Consider the following 26619-nt stretch of genomic DNA (forward strand, 5'->3'; position numbering starts at 1 on the left):
CCCATTTCTAAAACGAATATGAGATCTACCGTATCTCTCTCATAGCGCAGTGAGAACCAGATGTGCTAACATATTTCAAATTGCTTTATAAGTGGTGGCAAACACTTGGCAAATTAGAGGGAATTGGGGTGACGTGGTTGTCATATTTTATTTGACATAATGAGAGGTAATCCAGAAAAATGGAGATTGTGGGGGAGAGGAAAAATATATATATACAGTAAAGATCTTAAGTGGTGAAAACTCAATAGTTAAAATAAAAGCATAGAGAAACGGAAAACATCAATTATTGCTGATGAACAGAACACTGAGGTTACATAGTTTTCTTACAACTCCATTGTACTTAAAAATTAAAAAAAAAAACAAAACCCGTGGTGAATAAAACATTTTATTGAGAAATTTTATCCTTAGAAACTTTAATAAGTTTCTTCCTCATCTGTAACATAGCTAGTATATCAATTTTCTGCTTTAGAGTTTTTTTCTATTTTAGTCAGTTTCTGTTGGACATGGCATATTTAGAGGAGATGGAAGTTAGGCGTGCTAAAATGTGTTCACTATGATACTTTATATTATTCCTACTTAGCCCCAAACCCAAAAAGCCCCTGTTAATTATACTTTCACCTAGGAAAAGAGAATACATCAGCTATTATCTCGAGAGGAATGGTACCCAAAGCAGAAAAGTTGTTGTTGAAGGAAAAAGGATCAGAAAAGTCTAGAATTTGGGGAAATACAGAGGACTCACCTGAATCTCTTATGATTAACTAGAGGGACACAAAAATCCTTTAGAAAACAATGGTGCCGCAAGGAGGAAGGATGACAACTCTAAGTGGAGGGTGGGAGGGCAAAGGAAAGTATAGTTCTTTCTTCCTACTTTTGCATAAGACTAGCCCTGTATCTCAGTAATGGAAGGAAAGCTTGAGGACATAGATGGAAAAGATATGTGTGTGCCAATGTTATTTAAGAGGGAAGAATGAGAAAATCAGAGGTTGGAAAGTTAGAATTAAAGATATAAAAGGAGATGAAATAAAAGAAAATTGAAGAAATAGGAAATATAGCCAAATTAGAAGACAGGGAATATAAATAGCAGACACATACACATACACACACACTCACATTTATTTTTTAATTTTTTAAATTTAATTTACTGGGGTGACATTGGTTCATAAAACCATACAGGTTTCAAGTATACAATACAATAAAACCTCATTTGCACACCACCGCCAATCACCCTAAACAAAGTTTCTTTCCATTCCCATTTTCCCCTCCTTCACTTACTTCCACCTAACACCCTCCTCTTTCCCCTATTCCTCTGGCTATCACCACACTGTTGACTGAGTCTGTGTGTTACATAAATGTGTAATACACATATATATGAGAAGGTGCTAATTCCTGTACCTTCTTTCATCCAGTCCCCCCAACCCTGCTCCCCTCTGCCAGCTGTCAGTCTGTTCCATGTGTTCATATTTGGTCTATCAGTTTATTTTATTCATTAGATTTCACATATAAGTGAGATCATATGGTATTTGTCTTTCTCTGACTGCTTTATTTCATTTAGCATAGTAACCTTCGAGTCCATATATGCTGTCACAAAAGGTAGGGTTGCCTTCTTTTTTATGGCTGCATAATGTTCCATTGTGTAAATGTACCACAGCTTTTCTATTCACTCATCTACTGATAGGCACCTGGGCTGTTTCCAGATCTTGACTATTGTAAATAATGCTGCAGTGAACATAGTTGTGTATATATGCTTTCAAATTATTGTTTTGGGATTCTTAGGATATATTCCTAGGAGAGGGATCGCTGGGTCAAGACAGCTCTATTTTAAATTTTTGAGGAAGCTCCATACTGTTCTCCACAGTGGCTGCACCAGTCTGCATTCCCACCAGCAGTGCAGGAGGGTTCCCTTTTCTCCACATCCTTACCGGCATTTGTTTGTTGATTTATTGATAAAAGCCATTCTGACAAGTATAAGGTGATATCTCATTGTGGTTTTAATTTGCATCTCTCTGATGATTAGTGATGTTGAACATTTTTTCATATGTCTACTGGCCAACTGTATGTCCTCTTTGAAGAGGTGTCTATTTAGTTCTTTTACCCATTATTTAATTGGATTATTTGTCTTCCTGGTGTTGAGTTTTATAAGTTCTTTATGAAGTTTGGATATTAAACTCTTGTCAGATGTAATGGTGACTATGTTCTCCCATCAGTGGGTTGTCTTTTCATTTTGTTGATTTTCTTTTTACTGTGCAAAAACTTTTTAGTTTGATCTTGTTCCATTTGGTAATTTTTCTTTTGTTACTCATATCCAAGGAGGTATAGCAACAAAAGTATTGCTGTGGGAGATGTCTGAGATTTTTCTGCCTATGTTTCCCTTTAGGATTTTTTATAGTTTCACAACTTACATTAAGGCTTCTATCCATTTTGAGTTTATTCTTGTGTATGGTGTAAGTTGGTGGTCTAGTTTCATTTTTTTGCATGTACCTGTCCAATTTTTCCAACATCATTTATTGAAGAGACTGTCTTTCCTCCATTGTGTGCTCTTGCCTTCTTTGTTAAATATTGACTGACCATAAAAGTATGGATTTATTTCTGGGCTCTCTGTTGTGTTCCATTGATCTGCATGCCTGTTCTTATGTGAGTACCAGGCTGTTTTGATTACAATGGCCTTGTAGTATAGTTTGATATCAGGTATTGAGGTGCCTCCAAATTTGTTCTTCTTTCTCAAGATTACTGAAGCTATTTAGTGTCTTTTTTGGTTCTATATAAACTTTTGGAACATTTATTTTAGATCTGTGAAATATGTTATTGGTATTTTAATAGAAATTGCATTGACTTTACAAATTGCTTTGGGTAGTATGGCCATTTTAATGATATTAATTCTTCCAGTCCATGTACATGGTGTATAATTATACTTATTTGTATTTTTTTCAACTTCTTTCTTCAGTATCCTAAAATTTTCCAAGTATAGATATTTTGCCTCCTTGGTTAAACTTATTTCTAGGTACCTTATTTATTATTTTTTGTTGTTTCAATACCTGAGATTGTTTCCTTAATTTCTCTCTCTGATAGTTCATTATTGGTGTATAAAAACGCTACTGATCTCTGAATCAGGAGCTGGTTCTCTGAAAAGATAAACAGGTTTATATAAATTTAAGGAGAGGATACAGTCTTGAGAAGGAACTGGGCTTTGTCATCCAGTAAGCAATTATTTTAAATGCAAGCATTTTTAATCTCTATCTTTGTAATTTTTATGAATATGGACTTTAAACTAGATGATTATACGAGGAAAACAGAATTTAGTATGTGTGACATGTAGAGTCCTTACTGAATGTCAAAAAAAGTTAATATCACCATCATGACATTCTCCTCCAGTGTGTTTTCAAGAGATTCCATCACAAAGCAAGGCCGTGGGAAAGACAGTTTACTAATGAAGGTAGGGCTCTATTAATGGAGAAACAAATGATACATAAGAAAGAGTTAAAACAGAAAAACAAATAAAAATATAGTAAAAATATTAAAGTAGAGAGGGTATTACTGAGGAGGCATAAAATTCTATACTACAATAGAACATGCAAAGGAATTTCAAACAGCTATGCAGTCTAATAAGTAGAATGACAACAATAAGCTAAATGATGAATTTGGCTGCAAAAGAGGGAAAATTGGACCTTTAATTTTCAAGGTCATCACCCTCAAAATTGTTCTTAGAATAAATGTTTCTCTCTATGCAAAATCAAATATCAGAATTCTGGGATATTGGGATTATCTAAATGCTTTTATTTCATAAGTTTTCAGAATGTTCAAGAACTTGTCCAAGGTCACACAGTGAATTTAAGTACCCAAAGTCAGATTTTCCCCAAACTTGATCTATTCTTTTTGTTACCTCCTGCTGTTTCTCTATTACTTCTGAGTTGAGTTTCTTTCCCAATATTCTTTGATCCCTGCTCAGAGTTCAATTCACCAATGAAGACATCATATTTGCTAAGGAGGCCTTAGTAGTAATGTTGATTCTTAATAACGTTGTTAATTTTAAAATAAAAGGCCAAATTGAGAGGCAACAACATTTATCTGAGTTCAAAGAATAGCTACTCAGGAAGCAGTACATTAGTCTGAAACCCAAACTGTGTTCCGATTATGGGGTGAAGGCAAGGGTTTTTATGAGAAAGGGAAGAGAAATAATTACATGAAGGAGAAAAGAATTTCTATGGGTGTTAACAAGCTATGTTATTCATTTGCTCTACGTGGCTGTTTACTGACTCTAAAGAAGGTCTTCAGTCTTAAGGCTTGGTGATCAGGATGTCCATTTTCCTGTTAGCTCTATGAACAGTTGTTTGAAAGACAAGGCTGCTCTGGTCCAGTCCAAAGGTTATTTTGCCCAAGCCAAACAGTCTAAGGGTTCAAGAAGCAAAGTGTGTATGGCTTTTTCTCTGGGAGGGTGGCTCTGACTTCATTTTGAAATGGCTTCATCTATTTTGTTTTTTTTTATTTCTCCCTTTTGATTAAGATCTTTCCTTTAAAATATCACTGATCAACCATCAGAAAGCAACACTGGTCAGTTGTTGAAAGCTTCAGTGATCTGTTCCAGGGAAGTTTATTTCCAGTATCTCACGTCCCCTGCAGGACAGAGACTGGTTTCCTCAGGAGTCTGAGGTCACATTTTAGAGAACCACAACAGAGGGAAGTCTTACTGTCATATTTCTTCCTTTTTTTATTAACTGAGAAGAAGGGAGGCAGAGGAACAGACTCTCATAGGCACTCTGACTGGGATCCACCTAGCAAGCCCCCTATGGGACTAATGCTCTGCCCATTTAGGGCCTGTTGATCTGAAACCAAGCTATTTTTAGCTTTTGAGGTGGAGCCCATAGAGCCATCCTCAGCACCCAGGCCAACATGCTGGAACCAACTGAGCCATGGCTATAGGAGGGAGAGAGAGAGAGAGAGAAAGAGAAAGAGAAAGAGAGAAGGGAGAGGGGTGGGAAAGCAGATGGTTGCTTCTCTTGTGTGCACTGACCAGGAATCAAACCTGAGACATCCTGCAGGCTTGGCACTCAACCACTGAGCCAGCCAGCCAGCCAGCCAGGGATACTGTCATATTTCTTTAACCCTTTGAGTAGTGAGTTTTTTCCATGCTTGCTGACCCCTGGGAGTGAGTTTTGTTTTTTTTTCAAAAAATGAAATTTGTTTTAGTTACAGTTTTATTAACTTAAAATCATGTTTGTTTGATAACCAATTTATAGAAATAAGAAGAACATACATTTGCCTTATTTTAATATTGCCTTACACATTATTAAAATAAATTGATGTATTCTGGATGGTCAGGAGCCATGAGGACGTACATGAACGTTCGTACTACTCAAAGGGTTAAGGGCAAACATCTTCTGCAGTTAGCTCCTTGAGGTTTTCAGATGAAGTCTCATAGGCCTTAGTGGTTATCTCAAAGCGCTGAGCGATCCTTATCCAAGTAGTGTCTTTACAACATTGAGCTATGTAAACCAGACAAAATGTTATAACAAGAATCTTTTTAATGACAAACAAAGTGCCAGACTGAATTTGAAGAATCGACTTGAGTAGGAGACAATGCCTGAGTGTAGCCAGATGAAAAGGTCAAGGACAATGGGGTGTTGCAATCAGGTATTTAATAATAGACATTTCTATGGAAATAAAAGAAAAACAGAGGTTAATGGTAAGAAACTAGTTTCTGAGCTGAGGGGGCAGCTAGTCAAGAATAATTTTAGATGTCAGGGTTAAAGTGTCTCTTGCAGTTTGAAATGTCATCCATTGTTTGGGTAGACTTTCCAAATGGCTTGCACACATCAGGCATGAAGATTGTTTCAGCGTGAACATTAGTGGTGATTTCTGTGAAATTTATATCAAGTCAGTTACAGTCCATTTGCAGGACTTTGGGAAAACAGCAGCTTTAGTTCTCAATGATTCCAAGTCAAAAGTGGGAGAAAAGTGGGAAACATTAGTTTGGAGAGTTATATCCAAATATTTGAGCAAACTAAAAAAATTCAGAATTCAATCCAGTTGACAGGTGAAAAAAAAAAAAGAAACCTAAAAGATAATTAACAGAACGAATATTCATAAGTGTGTTTTATAGCTTCTATCGAAACATAATTCTCTCTTTCTGTACAAGTATCTATATTTTTACCAAAGATATTTTGCAAGCAAATTAGTTTTACTATAATTAAGTCCAGTTTTAATAAACTTTCTTGATTATCTACATAATAGCATCAAATATAGCAATTAATCATATAAACTCTTTTCAATATGCTTTGCAGGAACTTTGCAAAAGATATCTTCAGACTGAGATTTTAGCAGCCTCTTGAAGTAAAGAGGCCAAGCCAAATACTTGCCATCAGACTTTACCTGCAGTATCTTTAGATTTGAGATGATTTCTGTTGTCTTGAGGTTCCCAAAATATCCTGAGGTTCCTAGACCTGCTAGGAAGTGACCTTCCTTACTCACCTGGTTGAGAACCCTATAAGCAAGGTACCACACCAGTTTTTTCCAAGGAGGCTTAATTGGTTTCTAACCCATTTCATGACCAACTCATCGCAGGTGCCTTTATTTGAGGTGTCTTAGTGCCCTTCCGAGTCTTAAATGCTTTACCCTGTCCACTGGTTTTGCAGCTTTGTCTTCCAGGATTCCCTCAGCAATAACTTTTACTTCATGTGCATTTAACCCACAGTAACGTTTGTTTAAGTGGACAACGGTCTGGTGAAATCTGCAAAAACTGTCAATTTGCTGGGGGCCAGACCAGACAATAGGTTTATAGGATTTATTATGCCTGTGTCTTCCCTTTGGAATTTCCTTCTTATGACAAACAACACAACAGACAAAGACAAAGAAAAAAAAACATAAAAATACATAGCAAAAATTCTCACTCACCCCCCCGGGGGGGGGGATCCTTGTGAGCATCTCAGCCCAGGGAACTTCTTACAAGCATGAAAGAAGCCCTTCCTGAGGAAAATGCCTCATGTGGCAGCAGCTGTGGGGACCCTAAGACGGTTGTTCCCAGGGCAGTGGCTCCCTGAGGGAATTTTCCCTCCTGATCTCAAATAAAGGCACTGACTCCAACTAAAAACGGAGGAAAGTCAGGAGTTTGCGAGAATTCACCACTGGGGGAAGTGGGTCGTCCATGGAAACGGTGAACACAACTGAGGTTCATGTGGGTATTTTACCCTGTTCCAGGGAACTCTGGTCCATGAAGGTCGTTTCAGATCCCAATTCTGTCACCATATTTGTTAACCTAAAAACCAAAAGCTAAAGTGAGCAGCAACAAGTATTTATTTGAGATCAAAGAATAGTTAACCAGGAAGCGCTGATTTAGGCAGAAACCCGAACAGTGTTCTGAATACGGTGTATATTATAGGCAGTGAGTTTCTGTGAGAAAGTGAAGGGAGATAATTATATAAATGAAAGGAAGGAACTTTTATTGCTAATAAGCTAAGTTCTTCTTTAATTTTACATGGCTATTTACAGATTCTAAAGAATGTCTTTGATTTTCAGCCTTGTATTAAGGATATCCAATTTCCTGTTAGGTCTACAAATAGTTGTTTGGAAGACGAGGCTGCCTTGCCCTGGCCAAAGGTTATTTTGCCAAAGTCAAACATTTCTTTTTTTTTTCTGAGGTTGGAAACAGGGAGGCAGTCAGACAGACTCCCGCATGCGCCCAACCGGGATCCACCCGGCACGCCCACCAGGGGACAATGCTCTGCCCATCTGGGACGTTGCTCTGTTACGACCAGAGCCATTCTAGCACCTGAGGCAGAGGCCAGAGAGCCATCCTCAGCACCTGGGCCAACTTTGCTCCAATGGAGCCTTGGCTGCAGGAGGGGAAGAGAGAGACAGAGAGGAAGGAGAGGGGGAGGGGCGGAGAAGCAGATGGGTGCTTCTCCTGTGTGCCCTGGCCAGGAATCAAACCCTAGACTCCTGCACGCCAGGCCAATGCTCTACCACTGAGCCAACTGGCCAGGGCCCAAAAGTCAAACATTTTAAAAGCTGAAAGAACAAGATGGACAAGGCCATCTCTCTGGGATGGTGGTTCCAACTCCATTCTGAAATGGCTCCATTTTTGTCATTTTACCCAATTGCAAAAATAGGAATACTAAAAGAGTGTGGAAAAAAATACATTAATCACTAACAGAACTGTTAGGTAATAGAGAAAATCAATTAGATGCAGTTGCTGCCCTGCTGGGTTTATAATGTAACTCTAAAAATAATGGAAAAATGAAGATACATTCCACTGGAAATGGTTAGCAACAGGGAGGCTCACCTAATGAGATGCTAGTTAATGACAGGAAAGAGGCCCAGAGCAGCAGAGATAGAAAGACCAGACAGTGTGAGATAAGAGTTTGTCTTTCCTTAGGAAGGCTGGTCCTGAAGAGCATATCAAGGAGTGATTTTCAATGTCTATAGAAGTGGAATCTAATTCCCGACTTAGGACCTGAAGAAGAAAAATTAACTTCAGCTCTTTGTTTTCTGTTGCAACTTTATCTAGTGGATCACCCTTTAGCTAACTTGATGATGGAACTGTTTGTTTTTTTCCTATCACAGACATTACTACAATTTGATAAACTTCTAACGCTTAGGATCAAGTTTGACACTTCCTCTCCAAATCTCACTTTGCTCATATGATTTACCCTCAGAGTGACTAGAGAAAGAGAGAGATCTTAGCTTCAAAATTTTGGAGCAGGTTGCCCTATGTATTAAAATAATTTTTAGATTAATAATTTTTGGGATTAAATTCTAATCCCAAAATTTAAAATTCTAAATTATAAATATATTAAAATTTACCAAGACTTATACAATTCACTTAACTACATGTTCAAATGTTCTGGGCCCTTTTATCTCTCTGGGTCAGTACCATTTACTCCCCTAATACCTTTTAATTCTTAAAAAACATTAGATCTACTTGTTGATTATGGTGCTTGTTACATAATAGACATACACATCTTATTAGTTTAGTAAATCAATAAAAAGTAAATGAAATATTATAGAAATAAGATCAGTAGAGGAATAAGTTAGCTTAAAGTCCAATAAAAATGTATTTTCATGTACACCATAGAAAGTTTACCAATCTCCAGAATGTATTATAATGTATAAGTACAGGTTTCAGAAAAAATCCTTGTGCCGAGCTTCCAGATGGGTCATTTATATGGATGACAGTGTTAACAGGCAGGAAACCCAATTAACTGGGAACTCTTGCTACTTTTGTTTTCTTGTTTTGGGGGTTGAGCTAAGGTTTATTACAGATCTAAAGTAGCAAGCTCTGACCTCAGAATGTGAACTTGGAAACCGTCTATTACCATCAAATAACAGTTATCCTTGACTTATGGGACAATCCACACAGGTAGGAATAGGAGGAGAAGAAAGAGATAGTGCGCTTTATGTATGGGAGGTTGGGCAAATTTTATTTTCAAGTTTGTAATAAAAAGTTATGAATTGAGATTATAGAATGACCTTTAAATGACTTTTAATGTTGTGATAGGCTGAACTAATGAAAGAGTCGTATTGTGGTCAAAGAGAGCTAGTAATCTGTTTGTAGAGGTCGGGCTACGTAATTTAAAGGTACAGCTGCTGAAGCCAGGATCCCCGGGTTCACACATCAGCTCTACCATTTAGTGGCTTACATCATGAAACCTTATTTAGTCTCTTTAAGATTCCAATTTTTCATCTGCAAGAGGAAATGAAGTGATTACATTAAATAAAGAAAATTCATATTAAGTGTTTAACATAGCATCTTGCACATTCTAAGCAATCATTAACTATTAGTTATTATCATTTGGGGCAGTATATTGAATTCTGATATAATTGTAAGGAGGCCACTTGACAATAAGAATTTATGGTGGGAAAGATATTTTGAAATCATATTTAATAGGGAATTGCTGAAGGAACTGACATTGGTACCCAGGAGGAGAGGGGACTTTGTTTCTCTTCAATTACTTGTTGAATTCTCATATGAAAGAAGAGGCCAAACTAAGACACATGAGCATTAGTTAAAACAAGGAAGATATCACCTTGATATAAGAAAAAAAAAAATCAGACAATATGAGTTGTTTAATCATAAAGAAGTCTTGAGAAATAGTTAATCGCTAGTTACTAGGTACATTAAGTGGAGGTTGGATAACCATATAGCAGATGATTTCCTCGAATGCACCAGTCATTCTGGACTTTTTTTTCTGAAATATTTCACCCTCTTTTTCATCTGTGGGTCTTCACCCATATGCTTTCTCCGCTGAAAAGACTCTCACTTCTTTTTCACACTCCATCCAACATGCATACCTTTTCTTCTGCCTGACCCTTTCCCGCTCTTAGGTTTGAGAATCAGCTCCCTTGCTTTATTTTTCTTACACACTTTTTATTCCTATGTCTTAGCATTATCTATTACATTTGGTTATAATTATTTTTCAATGTTTTCTTTCTTCAGAAGACTGAAAATTTTAATTACTCTATCCTCCATGCCTAGTATACAGTATATAGTAGATGCTCAATAGTTATTAATTACATTATAATAATAATAAATGATTGCTGGATTGTATGTTAAGATCAAAGTTTCCTTAAGACTCTCCATGACTATAATTCTCTAAAAAGAAATGGAGAATCTTTATTTTAAATGTTTTACTTTATTTATTTTCACAGTTAGAGAAGGAATCCCTATTGCAATCTGAAAATTATAATGATGATCACTATCATTCATTTTGGATATGATCAACTTCAAGTCACTCTAGTGTAAGGGTTGCAAACTATCATCTATCTATCTATCTACCTACCTATCATCTGTCAATCATCTATATCTATCTATCTATCTATCTATCTATCTATCTATCATCTATCTATCTATCATCTATCTATATCATCTAGCTCTGTCTCTACATATATTGTACATATATTCTGTGGCTGTGTCTAGGCTTGGCAACAGTTGCATATCAATAGCAAAAAGCACACTTAGCTCTCATTGGTCCACTAAAAGAAGCTAGCATTTGCCCTGGTTTGTGGCGCAGTGGATTCAGCATCATGTAGAAGTGCTGAGGTTGCTGTTTCAACCCTGAGAGTGCTGGCTGTATCCCAAGGTGGCTGGTTGGAGACTGGGTCAGGGCACATATGAAAAGCAATCAATGGTGCACAACTAAGTGGAGGAACGAGTTGATGCTTCTATGTCTCTTCCTCTCTCTCTAAATTAATTAATTCATTTCTGGAAAATGGGTATTTTTCAGGACAAGGACAAAGAAAGTACATAATAAGGCAGAAACAACCTGTGGAACCAAAAAGGAAATCAGTGCACACATTTTTAGCAATATTTCATGTTTCTTTCTACTTTTTGGAAACCTTAATTCTAACCCAACACTAATGAGTTTGTTCTAGTTTTCTTTACCACGTTTGTAATTCCCCTAGTGGACAGTGAAAACCCTGGCTCTTCTAATGGGGGATATTTACTTTTTGGTCAGCCTCCCTACCTGGAATCAATGCCCTGCTCTTCACCCTGCACAGACACCTGACCTTCCTTACCCAACTTCCGCTCTGACACTCCCTGTCTGGCTGCTGCACTGGGAGTGTCCTCTTTACCTTGCTAGGGACCCACCTCCCTCATTGTGTTACCGTGGGACCCCCAGTCATAGTGTGGACTTATCTTGCTGGGAACCACCTAAGACACTGAATTTTCCAGGAAAGGAAAGAGAAAAGAAAGAGAAAGAATGGGATGTCTCAATAGGAAATAACCCCTGGAGTGTAATAGGAGACAAACACCAGGGTCACCAAGGAATTGTTAACTGCTCCGAATGGTTATGCCCTTCAATGTCGAGAATACAGGAGGGGTGGAAGGCAAATAAGGCATACAGGCAAATGTGGGGTGAATCACGATATCAGCAGAAATTTGAAACTCTTAAAAGCTGCTTTTCCTAAAGTTTCCAAGTAGTCCTAATAGCTGTCTGAGTTAGGTCAATATATTAGCCCTTTCTCTAAACAAACGAAAAGAAAAGCCATGACTCATCAGTTTACTCTTTGGATCTCAGCTACCACATTTGCTTCTAGGTTATTTATGATCATATTTAGAATGGTGTTGAGAGCAATCCTGCTGCTATGAAAATTTGAATTTTGTTTATTTCCCTCTGATGTGATTCACTTGTCAACCTTAACATCACTGCGATCACAGTGTAAAGAGCTTTGTATCTGGTACCCTTCTAAAATGAGGTACGCAGAAATGTTCCTCAAACCTCTCTGACCCACAGTCCCAAGGGCAATCTTGTGATAATAGATTGCTTGTGGGCCGGCTGTGGTTTTTACCTAAACAGAATCAAAACTGCCTCGAATTACACTGATCCAGATTATGCTTTGGTCGAATTTAAATCATGTCTAAAATTAATTAGAAAATTTACCAAAACATCTTCATGAATCCATCCAAGTAGATCAACCAGAAGACCACTTAAAGATACCTCATGAGCTATGCCCCTTATTTGAATGTGAATGTACATTTGTGTTGGAAGAATTGATTTCAGTTGCTCACTGAATTCTCGTGAGGTTACTACAGAACAATGAGTAGATGCTCCTGAAAGTAGCTATGAGGCACTAAACCTACTCAGTAACGATGACCTCAAATGTTAAGACCAATAAAACCACAGATGTTACTTTGCTTTTAACCTTACTTCTTTACAGTCTACATTTCAAATGAGTGATGTAAAAATAACTTGTATTATATCTAGGATCTTTGAAGAATATATCAGAAACTAGGCTAGAATAATAACAACACATCTCATTGTTTTTTATATCACTTGAATTTTTCCAAAACATTTTCTGTAATTCTTTTTTATTTGTTTCTTGGAGAAGTATAATAATTTTTTTTTTAAATCCTAGCCTAAGTGTTTTGATATTCAGATCCTTGTGCCCTGCTTTGCTTCCCAACTGGGTATGTGACTCTGGATAAATTATGCTAGCCTTCTGTATCCCAGAGAATAAAACAGTGAGTTAAAATAGATCAAGGCCTCTTAACCTCTCCTATGCTTGGCTGTCCTTGGCAGCCTGGTGAAACGTATGTCTCTTCTAAAAATAACGTTTTTAAATCAATAAAATATAAATAGAATTACAAGTAAAATGCATTATATTAAAATTCAGTTATTAAGGCTTTTAAGAGCCAATTTAAGATATGGTAATGTGTATATCTTTATTATAGCATTAAATAAGTAAATATCAAGAACACTCAACTACTGTCATTTTAATGTCAACAATATGTGTGAATAGCACTTTGAGGTATCTGCAACAACACTAATGGGATTTGAAAATATCTGTGGTTTCTATTAGTGACTAAGTCACAGGTAATCCATCATCAATGGAAAAGCTAAATTCCAATCCCAAGCTAGAGAAAATAAAAATGTAATCTTTTATTTTTCCTATCCAAGTTTATGAATGCCTTGAATTCTATCCATTGGTTGATCTCATCCACTGTGCCACCACCTAGTCAGTCTATTCATTAGTTGATCTCAAAGGAACTTTTCCACAAAAAATATTCTGGGACTTTGTTAGTGGTCTTGCTAGTTAGATGTCATTGGGTGCATTTAGAACTACTCTAGTCCAAGCGTGGTCCAGGATTCCGAGCTCCTGTGACCTACAGAATCGGATTCCACATGTGTACAAGATCCTCAGGTGACTTGGTGCGCACATTAATGCTTGAGAAGCGCTGTGTAGATTAGGCTGTTGAACCAGTCTGGAAGCTTTGCAGCTATGATCAAACCGAACACCTTAGAATTTCTTACATCGACAGTCAACTGCTTCCTTTTTTTAAACACTTTTCCTTAAACTGGAGTCTACGAAGTTGGTGACAGACCTGCGAGGCAAGGAGAGCAGTGTGCAATTAGACACAATGGAGTTTCATAGAAAATTTAGGCCAGGGGTTTCTTAAGGATCAATAATTGGATGGGTCTAGATTGTTTTGGAAAATTGAAGAGCCCCAGGCAGCGGTTTGAGATTTGTCAGAAGCCAATTGTCGCTGGAAAGTGAGGGAGGAATGATAATGAGTTTGACTGCACAACCAGGCAGAAGCGTAGTTCCAAGGTTTATTTTAAGTGCAGGCAGAGTTTGTTCTGTATGGATTGGTTTGAGTGCTGTAACTGTTTGCATATCACAGTTAATGGTCTTGTGAATACATGTTTGAAAAATTTTATACGTTTGTAAAATATGGAACAGTTAATGTCTTAGGAACCGAATCATGTCTACAAGGGAGAAAAGCCATTCCTGAAGTGTCTTACAATGAAATTCTCTAATAGAAATTTCAGTGAAGTATACATTTTTCGAATATGTATTTTGTACCAGTGAAAATTGAGGGATCAATAAGATACTGTCCCTGCCATAAAAGAATTGTCAATTTATTTTGTGAGCCCAGCAAATAAATTGTTGGCAGTAGGAGTACATTAAGTTTTATGACAGAAGCAGACACAAGATGCTATTTTTAGTGGTATGGTAGAATTTGTTGTATCAAACTTTAAGTTCCTGTTTGCTCATTTACTCAATTATTTTAATGTCACTTATTTATTCATTTATTTGTTCAGTGATGTCTGTTGAACCATTATCCAATGTCACACCATAATCTTTATGGCTGAGCATAAAATGCTGACTTGGGAAGTGGTAAGATATGCCTATGTGGCAATTGTGTTGGGTTTTGTATGTTAGTTTAGAATGCTGAGCCTTATCCATCAAGCAACTGGGAAACGAACAGATTTTAAGTAAGGAACATACTGATCAGATTTGAATTTTAAAGTCATCACTCTTGAGTAGTCATGAGAGGTAACTGGAAAGGGGTCTTTAGAAAATTATTTTAAGGTTTTAAGCCTGGAAAACTCTGGTGTGCATTGTTAAGTCTTCTGTATTTTAAAAATATCTCTCATTTTTTTTCCCTTAATCATATCTTCAGGCAAATGCCTGATTTGTGTTGAATTTTATAGTATGATGTACTTCCCATCAGGTGTTTTGGTTCAGCAATATAATTAACTTATTTTTCTATCATTATTTTGCAGCTTTGGACACTTGTCTTGATTTTATGGCCAGTCATTATTTTCATAATTTTGGCTATTACCCGGACCAAATTTCCTCCAAGAGCAAAACCAACCTGTAAGTAAATGAGATTTGTTTGTTTCCCTAACTTTTGAATTCTAGTTAAAATTTATTTTGATACTCGTATTTCATTATAACTTTTTAAATAGTGTTTCCTCTTGAAAAGATTTGTATAAATACTTAGTATGTTCTTTATTCTTCGTGTTTTTGACTTTGTTAGAAAGATGAGCCTGTAATATTTATCTAGGAAAATAGAAAAGGGGTAGGAGCCATGCTTTATCTGTGAAACTTTATCTGTACAATTTTGACTCATTCATTATTCATCTCAAATCTCACTATGGAATGTACGACAAAACAAGCAGCAATCTCAGGGAGATCATTGTTTACTTTTGTGTTGTAACAGAAACCATAGGCTGGTATTTGATCAACTGAATGAATGAAATCCAGAGTTCTACCATAAAAACCTCTTATCTCTCTTCAAGGCAGACACTGGAGTGTTGCAAATGTATTGACACAGTTTAAGAGTGGATCGGTAGCCAATTAGTATCATTTCAGTTACATCTAGTCATTGCCAAATTATGAATTGGGCACAATGTTCAACTCCATTCATTGTTTGCCTTTGGATCCAGAACGAAAATGCATAAGAGTCCTCAGAACTGAGGGAGAGTGGGCTTTTTAAACCCTATGATTTGATCTATGTTTTACTTTTGTTCTTGAACTTTGGAGCCAGTTTTCTTAGTAAAGATACTTAAGTAAATTCTTTTACTTAAGTAAAAGTCAAGTCAAACGTTTGTTTCACAGAGGTTATCTTCTAAACATCCTTGTTAATAAAATTTCTGTAAATAAGATTGTATTTCAGATAAATTATGGCCATTTGCTATATAAAAGAATACTATGCTGAATTATTTATAAACAGAATAATGGTCTAGTGACATTTTCAATCACTCAGTCTTAAGAAATGAAATGAAAGCCATTGGGAAAATCTACTTAAATCATACACAATAGGATAATTCAAAAGAAAAATATCAATTCAATTAGTATAAAACATTTAAACTCGGTGCTAGAATAAATAATTTCTTTTATTTGAATAGCACCTTATTTCTAAAAGACTTTTGCAAAAGTAATTATGTAGAGTGTTGATGAGATTTTACTAGGTTGTTTATAAAAAGAGCATAGTTTTGTTCTCTTCATACTGTGTGTATATTAGTTCTTTATAAAAGCAGATTAATTCCATTCTATACAGTTAAATTTTACAATATATTCTTGCGTATTTTAAGTAGCATAGACTTCAGAAGTAATGCATTCATTACATGAAGACAAATACTCTTTGAACTATTCTGGTTTAACTTGTTAATTAGCAATTTACTAATGATAATGATAGGAGTTTATAATGCTTTTCCTCATTTATTTCCACCAATTTCTTATTTTTAAGGATTTTTCAGTCATATAAAGTTCCTCTTACAAAACTTCCAAGAGAGGCCCTGGCCTGTTTGCTCAGAGGTAGAGTGTCGACCTAGTGCGTGGATGTCCTGAGTTTGATTCCCAGTCAGGGCACACAGGAGAAGCTTCCATCTGATTCTCTACCCCTCCTTCTCTTCTTTCTTTCTCTCTCCCTTCCTCTCCTGCTTCCATGGCTGAATTGTTTTGAGCACATCCGCCTTGGGCGCTGAGGATGGCTCTGTGGAGCCTCTGCCTCAGGTGCTAAAAATAGCTCAGTTGCAAGCATGGCCCAGATGGGCAGAGCATTGGCCCAAGGTGGGGGTTGCCAGGTGATCCCAGATGGGGCACATACGGGAGTCTGTCTCTCTATCTTCCCTTCTCTTACTTGGAGAAGAAGAAAAAGCAAACAAACAATGAAACAAAACAAAAAACCCAAGACTTCCAAGAGAGAAATGTAAGTTATGCGAGTAGTTGAATCTAATTGGTTCTACCTGACAGAATTTAGAGATTCATGAAGAAAATGATGAAAAGCTCTTGCAATTTCACCAAATTAAAAAAATATATATTAGAAAAACTATGTGATAAATGAATCATAGACCTAATCTAAAAGGATCTGGAAAAATACCATATCCAAAAGAAGATGAATACCAAGTTTTATTATGGACCCATTATCATGATCTAATAATAATTAGCTATGAAGTGATTATATGTATGTCCATGGGTAGGAGAGAATAAAATTATAGGAAAGTTTAAACACCAAAAATATTGTTGCCAGTCTCTCAGATCTTACAATGCTCAGTCTAAAAAATTGTTTATTGGTTTGTTATCAGAACTGGAAGAGGCTCGATCACTTTACAGATGAGAACACTAGAACCCAGGAAGATTGTAATTTGCCAAAATTCAATCATGTGGAATAGGAGAGAAAGGTTTTGGAAACTACTGTTACTTATTCTTTGTCCATGAGATTTATAAAGTATCTTACTCTCTTATATGAAGAGAGAAATACAAATTATGTCCAAGAGTTCAACTCATCCTATAATCTATAGAGTACTAAATGTAACTTTATAATTGGAGGTGCTATTTTGTAAAGTAATTTAGGGAGTCTAAAGCTAATATAGACACAGTTGCCTTTTCTTCTCTCTTGTGGTAAAGAGAACAACTTCAAAATGACAATTTGTATTTACGTATTTTTATTTTGTTTTTTTTTAACTGTTATTTTTCTTTGTTTCTTATATACATTATAACAAAAGATTAAAATAAGCTACTAATAATAAGCATTTCTTGATCTCATACTATGTGCCAGACACTTAGAGAGGTAATGGCAATGTTCTTCACTTCATAGTTGAGAACATCAATGTGCACAGAGATTAACTTCACTAAGACTGCACAGTTAGTAAGTGGTTGTGTCAGGATTTGAACCTCGGCTCTAGAATCTGGTTTTAAGCCACAAAGTCACATATTTTACATCTAGTAGTCAGTGCTAATTTTTCATGTTTCATTACTTAGGTTTTGTAAAAGTAAACTAAAAGTTAAAAGTTTGGAATATAAACACCTCTTTTCTGTATCATAAAATCAAGAAATCTGAGTAAGAGGTACATCCCAGTAGGTATATGTATCGGAGTTATCCTAAATATCAGTATTCAGTGTGGAATGCTGGCTCTGACAAATTCTGCGTGAGTCATGGTAGTTGTAAGTACCATGGAAATCACGTCCCGCTTGACAGAATTAAAATCCTTTCTGGGCTACGCTGACTTCTTCAGTGCAAGTTGGGCAACAGAGAAATGGAGATGAAACCTCAGATTACACCCTAGCTGAAACTCAGCTGCGGTGAGAACGGGAGTTGTCATCCTGTGGGCACATTCTACTCCCAGGACAGCTGGGCAGGTCTGGAAGACTGATAAAGCATTCAGCCCAAACTTCATGAGCTGCTCAGAGGACTGGCTCCATTGTCTCCTTGACTTGGGAGTCTGGAGGGGTCTGCATTTGGGATGAGTAGGGAGGCTGCTGTAGCCTTTGCCATGGTGAGCACCAGTCCGGAGCAAAACGATTGCTTTTGGCATCGTTTGCTTTCACTTACTCCCTTTTGTGTTGCCACCAACAGCACAAGTAAAGAGCCTTTGCAAATAAGAAGTTCCAGGTAAAGAAAGCTTCCAAAGCCTGGCAGGCAGGGCCTGATGCTTCTCATTCACACGGTGGGGGGAAATGGGCTGAGCGGCAAGCTGGAATTAATTCCAACCTCTTATAATCTCTACATGCAGTGGCTTGTCAACAGGCAAACGTAAAGCCAAAATACCATGCTCAGGAGCAAAGGCAGACAAAGCAAAACAAAACTCTCCAAAATACATTTAAACTCAGCCAAGCTATAATGTTCAGGGAGTTCATTTTTTCTCCTTTTAACGCATTTATACCCGGAAAGTGCGGGCGTGCAGTTCCTCATTACTGTGGCACTGCCTACTTTTAAGAACAGTAAAACCCTGCTCTAATGAGATAAGTGGGCTCCAAAGATGCAGTCCTGCCAAACAAGCAGTCACGTTTTTATGAACTTAATGAAAAACAGTATTTTTCAAGTGGTAGAAAATATCGCTAAAAGCACAACAGAAATGACACTGTACAAGTATTACCGTGATTTGAGTTAAATCCTAACTCTCTTGAGACGGTCACTTTCTAACACCCTTGCCCACTTTGGGAGATAAGAATTTTGCCCATCTCACATCTGAATATAGGGGCTGGTGGAAAGCAGAAGCCACCTACTAACTGAATTACATCCAAAGTTGTGTTCTTATGGGGTTATAGTGGATGCCACCTATCCCGATATGACTAGCTGGCTTTGGTGAATGCAAGACTGACATTCTTAGCATGTCTTCTAACTTTAGTAGCATACCTTTTGTCTTCTGAGACAAATAGACATAATAATAGGGGTGAACATTTATTGAGCACACTACCACGTATCAGACACTATGTTAAGTACTTGGCATGTATTTCCTTACTTGTACTCGCATCATCTGTTTGAACTATGTAATTTGAATATCCCTATCTTAAAGATGACAAAACTGAGGCACAGAAGTGTTAAGTACGTAATTTACCAACGTTCGCCTGGTTCCTCTGTTCCCGAGTCTGGAATCTAACCAGACAGTTTTGACCTGCCATAGAGTGGTTTCGTCCAGGTCACGAGTGCCCACAATGGTAGTACTCAGGTCTGGCTCATCCGAATTTAGAGCATCTCCTTTTTCTTCCTCATACCAGCTCTCAGCACCATCGCAGATGGAATGTGGCTATAAAAGTGAACTCAATTGGTTTTTCCACTTGTCTGCAGCTCTAGAAAAAAATTGAGAAGGAAGATTGAAATTATTGATTAATTGGTGGTTTGTGGGATCCATGTGTAATGTTATACCTACACTACTGGAATTAAGGGAAAACTATTGTGTAGTTTTATGCTGAAAGAGCCTGTGAGGCATCTACTGGCAAGGGCGGTGAAAGTTAGAGGAGTGTGGTTTCTTTTGGCCCAGCTCTTGCTGCTGACTTTTTTGCATGGTGATTTTGTGTTTGTTTTTGTGGAAGTGAAGACAAGTGCATGAGGACAGGATTCTGGGTGTACCATGCTCATTAGTACACTCATGATTTAATAGTAATAAATAGCAAAAGTACCAATAATAGCAATAGTAACAATAATAGTAATAGTAATAGTATTAGTAATAGTAATGGTAATAGTAATAGTAATGTAATAGTAATAGTAATAGTAACAGTAATAGTAATAGTAGTGTAATAGTAATAGTAATAGTAATGATAATAGTAATAGTAATATAATAGTAATAGTAATAGTAATAGTAGTAGTAATAGTAATAGTTGAGGGACCCATAGTAAATAATTTTCTTTTCTATCTTGATCGGCTCAAGATGTGGATTTTGTTCTGGGAAGCTCAGAACTCATCACCATTCTCTTTGCACCAGGGATTGCTTCATTCAATTTCTTCATTCTCACACGTGCCAGCAACCCTAGGCAGCCTCTCGGTTAGAAGTATCTGAGCCATCTTTGACTCCTCCCTCTCCTTCACTTCCCATAACCACTAGCAGTCAGAATCTAGCTTGTGAAATGTGTCCCGGAGTTAACCCTTTCCTTTCTTCCTTCCTTCCACCCATTGCTCCAAAACTTGTTTCAAGCCTGGATTTCTTCTATAGCTTTTTTAAATTTTGGCATCAGATAGTCTCCTAAAATACTTTTGGGACTAATCAAGTTTCAACTTCTCTTTGCCTAACTTTCAAGACCTTTAGAACCAGAGTTCAACCAATGGTCTGCTCTTTCTGTTCTGCAGTAGGATGCCTGTGTCTCCAGAAGCAGCGCTGGACTAAGTTCTCGCATCTCCCCCTGGTTCCTGCTTGGACCCACATGTTCATGAGCCGTCCTCCATGTCTGTTAGAAGACAAGCTCGTGTCTGAGGCTTACCCTTTTGTTCTCGCTCATCATTCAAACTCCAGTTATTTCTACTTTTTATCTCTTTTGTTGACATATTGATTATAGTGGTCTTTGAGTGCTTTATGCCTTAATTTTGACTCACTTGCTGGAGAGACAGTACATTAATAGCAGAAATCACATCATAACATTACACTCATATCAGATCCAGCATGATTCTCAACATTGGGAACAAAATAAGAGTTCATTATATTGGGCAGTTGGATACAGTTTCCAAGATTAATATGGGTGATTGAATTACAGAATTCACCAAATAGTGGATGGTAAACAAACAAAGAAAAAAACAGCTCAGTGTGACTCTGAGATGAGTTAAGGACAAGAAGTTAGCTTGTTTTCGGTTTAATTCTTACTTCTCAGATCCAGATAAATCTCACTGTGGTCTGAAAAATGTCCATAATGCTGCTGTTGGTGGGGGGGAGGGAGTGAACAGAAAGCACCCTCGCTTCTGCCCAGGTAGATCCACCTGGGAATTTCCGCCCTGAATACCCAAGAGCTCTTGTAAAGGCATATGTAAGATTTTTGTGTGGGAGAGATTTTACATTCTGCTTCTTGCTTAATTTCCAGAAAATGTCAGGACAGCTTTTGAATTTTGCAGCCAAAGCCCCATCATTTACTTCTTCCACCAACAGACCACTTTTATGAAACACTAGTGACCCATTAGATGGAAACATCTACATTTAGATAGATTCTGTGAAACTCATAGAAACTGAGATTGGGATTAGACTGTGACTTGGCTCTGTCCAGCGTTCTGCACGGAGCTGTAGGAAGCAGGCAGGAGGGAGGGGAGCATTGGCCCCCTGACACCCTTACACAGAGACAGCTACAGGTTCTGCTGGTCGTATCCCATCTCCCCCAGCTCCTGACTCAAAGTTCTCTCGTTCTCTCATGAAATACAGATGGGCACACCCTAATGTCAGATAACATGATGAAAGGATTTCCCAACTAATGCCGAGGAGTAATCTTAGTACACAGAGTTGCACCACAGAACCGGAAGTGCCTTGAACTACAGTAAACCTTAATGCAACAAGGGGAAAATAATAAGAAAAGAGTAGTTGTTGATTATACAGTGGCAGGTTTATTTTTTTCTGTTCATTTTACATCATCTCTACTTTTGATGGTTGATCTTACAAGTTTTTCAGAGGTCAATGCCTCATTGATATCACCTCTGGGAGCCACACCCTCTCTTACTCGGTGGCTCTCTTCCCTTCCTTCAAACAGAGCAGAAGGACTCCTGTTACTCTCAGATAGGAACCTCCAGTATCCAAGTCTATATGATAAAGATAAATAATCTATTATTTCTAAAATCCTCACAAGTAGAGTAATGTCACTTACTGAAGTCACCAATATCAGCTGATGTTTTCAACATGACATTGATCTTAAAAGCCAGATTTAAGAAAGTAATTTCAGCTAATTTGCCTTCACTTATCTGAGAGCAGAGATACAGGATCACAGGTGAAGGTCTGGCAGGCAGTATGTTTCCCTGAGTGACTGTTTTATTAAACCTTCTTCTAAGCATCACCCAGGAAGCATGGTCTACCAAACCTTAGTCATTTTATGTTACTCTCCCTACTCAACTTTTCTCATTTTTAAAATTAGGTCACATAATATCTTTTGTTTTGATAAGTGAACCAGTGTATAATACAGTAATAGTCCTCATAGAAGAAATGCCATAGCATACAGTATTCACTGGTCTCTGGTCATTTAGAATTTCATTGTGAATTAGAATTAGAATTACATATGATATTTTCACATTTTAGAAAACAAAATCTTTTTGGGGGGAGTGTTATATGCTTGCAGATTTATATTTATATATAAAATTATTATTATTGTGAGAGGTTATGTAGTGGCTTAGAACATAGATCTAGATAGATCTAGGCTACCTGGCTTCCAATACTAGACTTGGAAAGCCTCTTAGATCTACCAAGCCTCAGTTTCCACATTTATACATTACAGTTAATAATAGCATTTACTTTATAGATTAGTTCTGATAATTCAATGAGTTAATGCAAGTTATATACTTAGAAAAGTGCCCAACACATAGTAAGAGCTACGTTAGTGTTGGATATTTTTTATATTATGGTATATTACATATTATAGAGTCATTGAGTATTATTGAGATAAAATAGTATCTTATTATTTGACAGATAAGAAAACAGGCTTAGAAAATTTAAGAGACTTGATTGAAGTTTCACAACATTTATTCTTGTCATTACCACCTATGTAAAGAGTATTTTTATGTCTGTGCTGATCAAAAAAAAGCCATGAGTCTTTGGAGAAATCACATCTATAGGAGAGTAGTAAGTATATCAGAAACTATAATGCAATGTGGTCAATTCCACAGTGGCAGTAGGTTCAGGAGCAGAAGCAACAGAGAAAATGAAAGCCAGACAACTTATTGGGTCAGAGCTGAGTCTTTGGTCAGGCAAGTGCAGTGCAAAATTAGGGGGGTTGACAAAAAAAAAACTCAGTAATTAAGAAATCCTATTTCAATACAATATTTTAAAATGTCAAAGTTAATTTTAAAAATCCATGATGAACAAAATATTAACATTTTAAATAAAGTCAAAATCAGCATTACTGATTTTTCTTTGGCCTTGAGCTTCAGTGAAGCTCAGATATATATCACTATCTGGGATATCAGGAACGTCTTCACATGGAAGTCCGATGTCATAGTACAAATCTTGGAAAATGAGTAGAAGTTTGTCAGCCAGACAACTGGTATCTTTGCATTCTTTTTTTTTTTAATTTTTTTTTTATTTTTATTTATTTATTTATTTTTATTTATAGAGAGAGGGATAGATAGGGACAGACAGACAGGAACAGAGAGAGATGAGAAGCATCACTCATCAGTTTTTTGTTGCGACACCTTAGCTGTTCATTGATTGCTTTCTCATATGTGCCTTGATTACGGGCCTTCAGCAGACCAAGTAACCCCTTACTCGAGCTGGTGAGCTTTTTGCTCAAGCCAGATGAGCCCGCACTCAAGCTGGTGACCTCAGGGTCTCGAACCTGGGTCCTTCCGCATTCCAGTCCGACGCTCTATCCACTGCACCACCACCTGGTCAGGCTTTCTTTGCATTCTTAACAGAGACTGGCCAACATAAGTGAGGACACAGGATATGAATGCATTAGATGGGCAGGGGCTGCCTTGGAAATGCTGTGGGGTTAAAATGTCCATATCACAACTAGCTATTTCCTCAGAATTTTTTAATATCTCCTCCTTCACTCCCTTACTTTCTTCCCAGATTTTAAAATCCAGATTTCACTGCAATCTTTAGGATCTCAGAAGTCTCCCACCATTTTTCATCGTTTAGGTTACCATTTTCAGGACAGCTGAGAAGTAGAGAATGCCTCCTCTCAGGAAATGCTGACAGGTTGGTGACTAGGAAGGAAGTGTTCATAATATCCTGAATTTTTATGCACAGGTGTTTTTCCAAGATGATTTCACGGTTAAGTTACCTGCCCAGGGGAATTCAGTTCCACTTAAACAAATGCTGCTTCGTATTCTAACGTTGTATCATTCTGCTTCTGGTTTCATAAATATCAGGAGAATGAAAAAAATGTAAAAAATCATTTCATTATTTTGAAATTGCTGCCTTACATGGAGATAGTAAAAAAGATGCTTTATATTCTACAAGGATGAGGCTAGGTCTGTAAAGAATAGCTTGCTTTCTGTCCTTAAGCGGCTTGGAATCTAATGGTGGTTGAAGAAACACACACACAAAGTTTATGTGCCGCCATAGATTTTAAAAACAAAAAGTAAAATATAACTAAAGTAAAAGTGTTAAACATATCTATTGGCACAGGGCCTTGTACATAATGGGAACTGAAACATTTATTGATTAATTACTAATGACATGTAATGACAGTGCAGTACTTTAAGAAAATAAGTATGAAATAAGCAGCACTGGTAATAAAAAATGATTGGAAGGTTTGTTTTTTTTAAAAGAGATTCCTATGAATTAGTGTCATCAAGATTGACCCCAGGATTTAAATTAAGCTTGGAAGGGGAAAAAAAATGAATGGGGTGGATATGCAACAAAAAAAGAGGTGCCCTTCAAGAGGAAGAAAGGTCATGATCCAAATCTTGGAGGCAGAAGTTCTCAGGGGTAACTACCTGGTTGAGGAAGGGTAGACTTCTCTGGCTCAACACAGTTTGCGCTGGAGAGTGGAGACCAAGCTGGGTTCGGTCATCCATACTGGGTTTTCATTACTAGGCCTGGGAGTTTGGATTTGACCCTATTGTAACAGAAACATTGGAACTATGAGAAGTTATTTCATTTTTTTTTTCTTACATGGGAGGTAAACCAAAAAAAAAGTTTGAAAGGTTATCCACCATAATTTTTTAGCTTTATCCAGAAGTTTCTATCACAGGCTACCTTAGTTATCTATTGCTATGGTGTGGTTTTGGCTTGGAGTCTCTCCCGAGATTGCAGTCAAGGTTGGGGTAGGGCTGCCCTTGTAATATAGCCTGACCAGGGCTGGGTGATCTGTTTGCAAGGTGGATTGCTCACACGGTGAGCGAGTTGGTACTGTTTGTGGGTGAGAGGCCTCAGCTTCTCCCTACAAGTTGTTTCAGTGTCCTCATGACATGGTCACTGGCTCCTCCCAGCATGAGCAATTCAAGAGACAGTCAAGTGGAAGCTATCCTTTTTATGACCCGGCCTGGGCAGCCTCAGAGCCTCAATTCCACCACATTCTGTTCACTAGAAAGAAGTCATTAAGCCTGACCCATATTCAAGGGAAGGGGAATTAGGCCCCACCTTTTTTTTTTTTTTTTTACAGAGACAGAGAGAGAGTCAGAGAGAGGGATAGACAGGGACAGACAAGAAAGGAGAGAGATGAGAAGCATCAATCATTAGTTTTGCGTTGCAACACCTTAGTTGTTCATTGGTTGCTTTCTCATATGTGCCTTGACCGGGGGTCTATAGCAGACTAAGTAACCCCTTGCTCAAGCCAGCGATCTTGTGTCCAAGCTGGTGAGCTTTTGCTCAAACCAGATGAGCCTGCGCTCAAGCTGGTGACCTCCGGGTCTCGAACCTGGGTCCTCCACATCCCAGTTCGACACTCTATCCACTGCGCCACCACCTGGTCAGGCAAGGCCCCACCTTTTGAATGAAAAAGTGCCAATGATTCTGAGGACATATTTTAAAAGCAGCACACGGACTAGCAAGAATCAGTAGTATGGTAATAATGTGCACTAAACCTACTTGAAATATTTAGCCCCATCATGTCAGAGTCCTTATGTACTTGGGACCATACTACATTCTTAGCACCTAGCCCAATACCTCCACATGGAGTTACCACCATAAACATTCTTTTTTTCAACTATTACTATTTTATACATGAAGGTGTTTATTCAGGGGTTTTAGTGACAGAGCTCACTAAGTAAGTGTTTAAGCCAAGATTTAATTCTTGGCTAAATCCTCTTTCTGTTCACCATGCTGTCTGCCAAACAGAATCACTCATCTCTACTAGAAAAACTTACCTCGCTGTAGGCAGAGCTAATAGGACCACGCTCTGGAATATTGCCTGGCACTTAATAGTCACCCAACTAATATTTGTTGAATAAATGAACAAATTTGGTACAATACACGAAGGCTAGAGATAGGAAGAAACCTCTTCAAATTTACTTACAAGTCAATGGAAAACTGGGCAATACAGGCCAGAATGTTG

The 26619-nt window shown here is 37.5% G+C and overlaps 2 protein-coding genes across 2 annotated transcripts in view; both read left to right on the plus strand.

Annotated features, from left to right (window-relative positions):
- The window catches only part of FN1 (fibronectin 1), a 351744-nt gene that overhangs the window by 241854 nt on the left and 83271 nt on the right, over window positions 1-26619 (plus strand). The gene's annotated exons all lie outside the window — the stretch shown is intronic.
- The window catches only part of ABCA12 (ATP binding cassette subfamily A member 12), a 181127-nt gene that overhangs the window by 2056 nt on the left and 152452 nt on the right, over window positions 1-26619 (plus strand). The window contains exon 2 of the mRNA XM_066279669.1: window positions 15000-15093. Coding sequence (XP_066135766.1) covers window positions 15000-15093 — 94 coding nt within the window. The remainder of the gene's footprint in view (window positions 1-14999; window positions 15094-26619) is intronic.

This window comes from Saccopteryx bilineata, chromosome 5 (genome assembly GCF_036850765.1).
Source record: "Saccopteryx bilineata isolate mSacBil1 chromosome 5, mSacBil1_pri_phased_curated, whole genome shotgun sequence".
NCBI lineage: Eukaryota > Metazoa > Chordata > Mammalia > Chiroptera > Emballonuridae > Saccopteryx > Saccopteryx bilineata.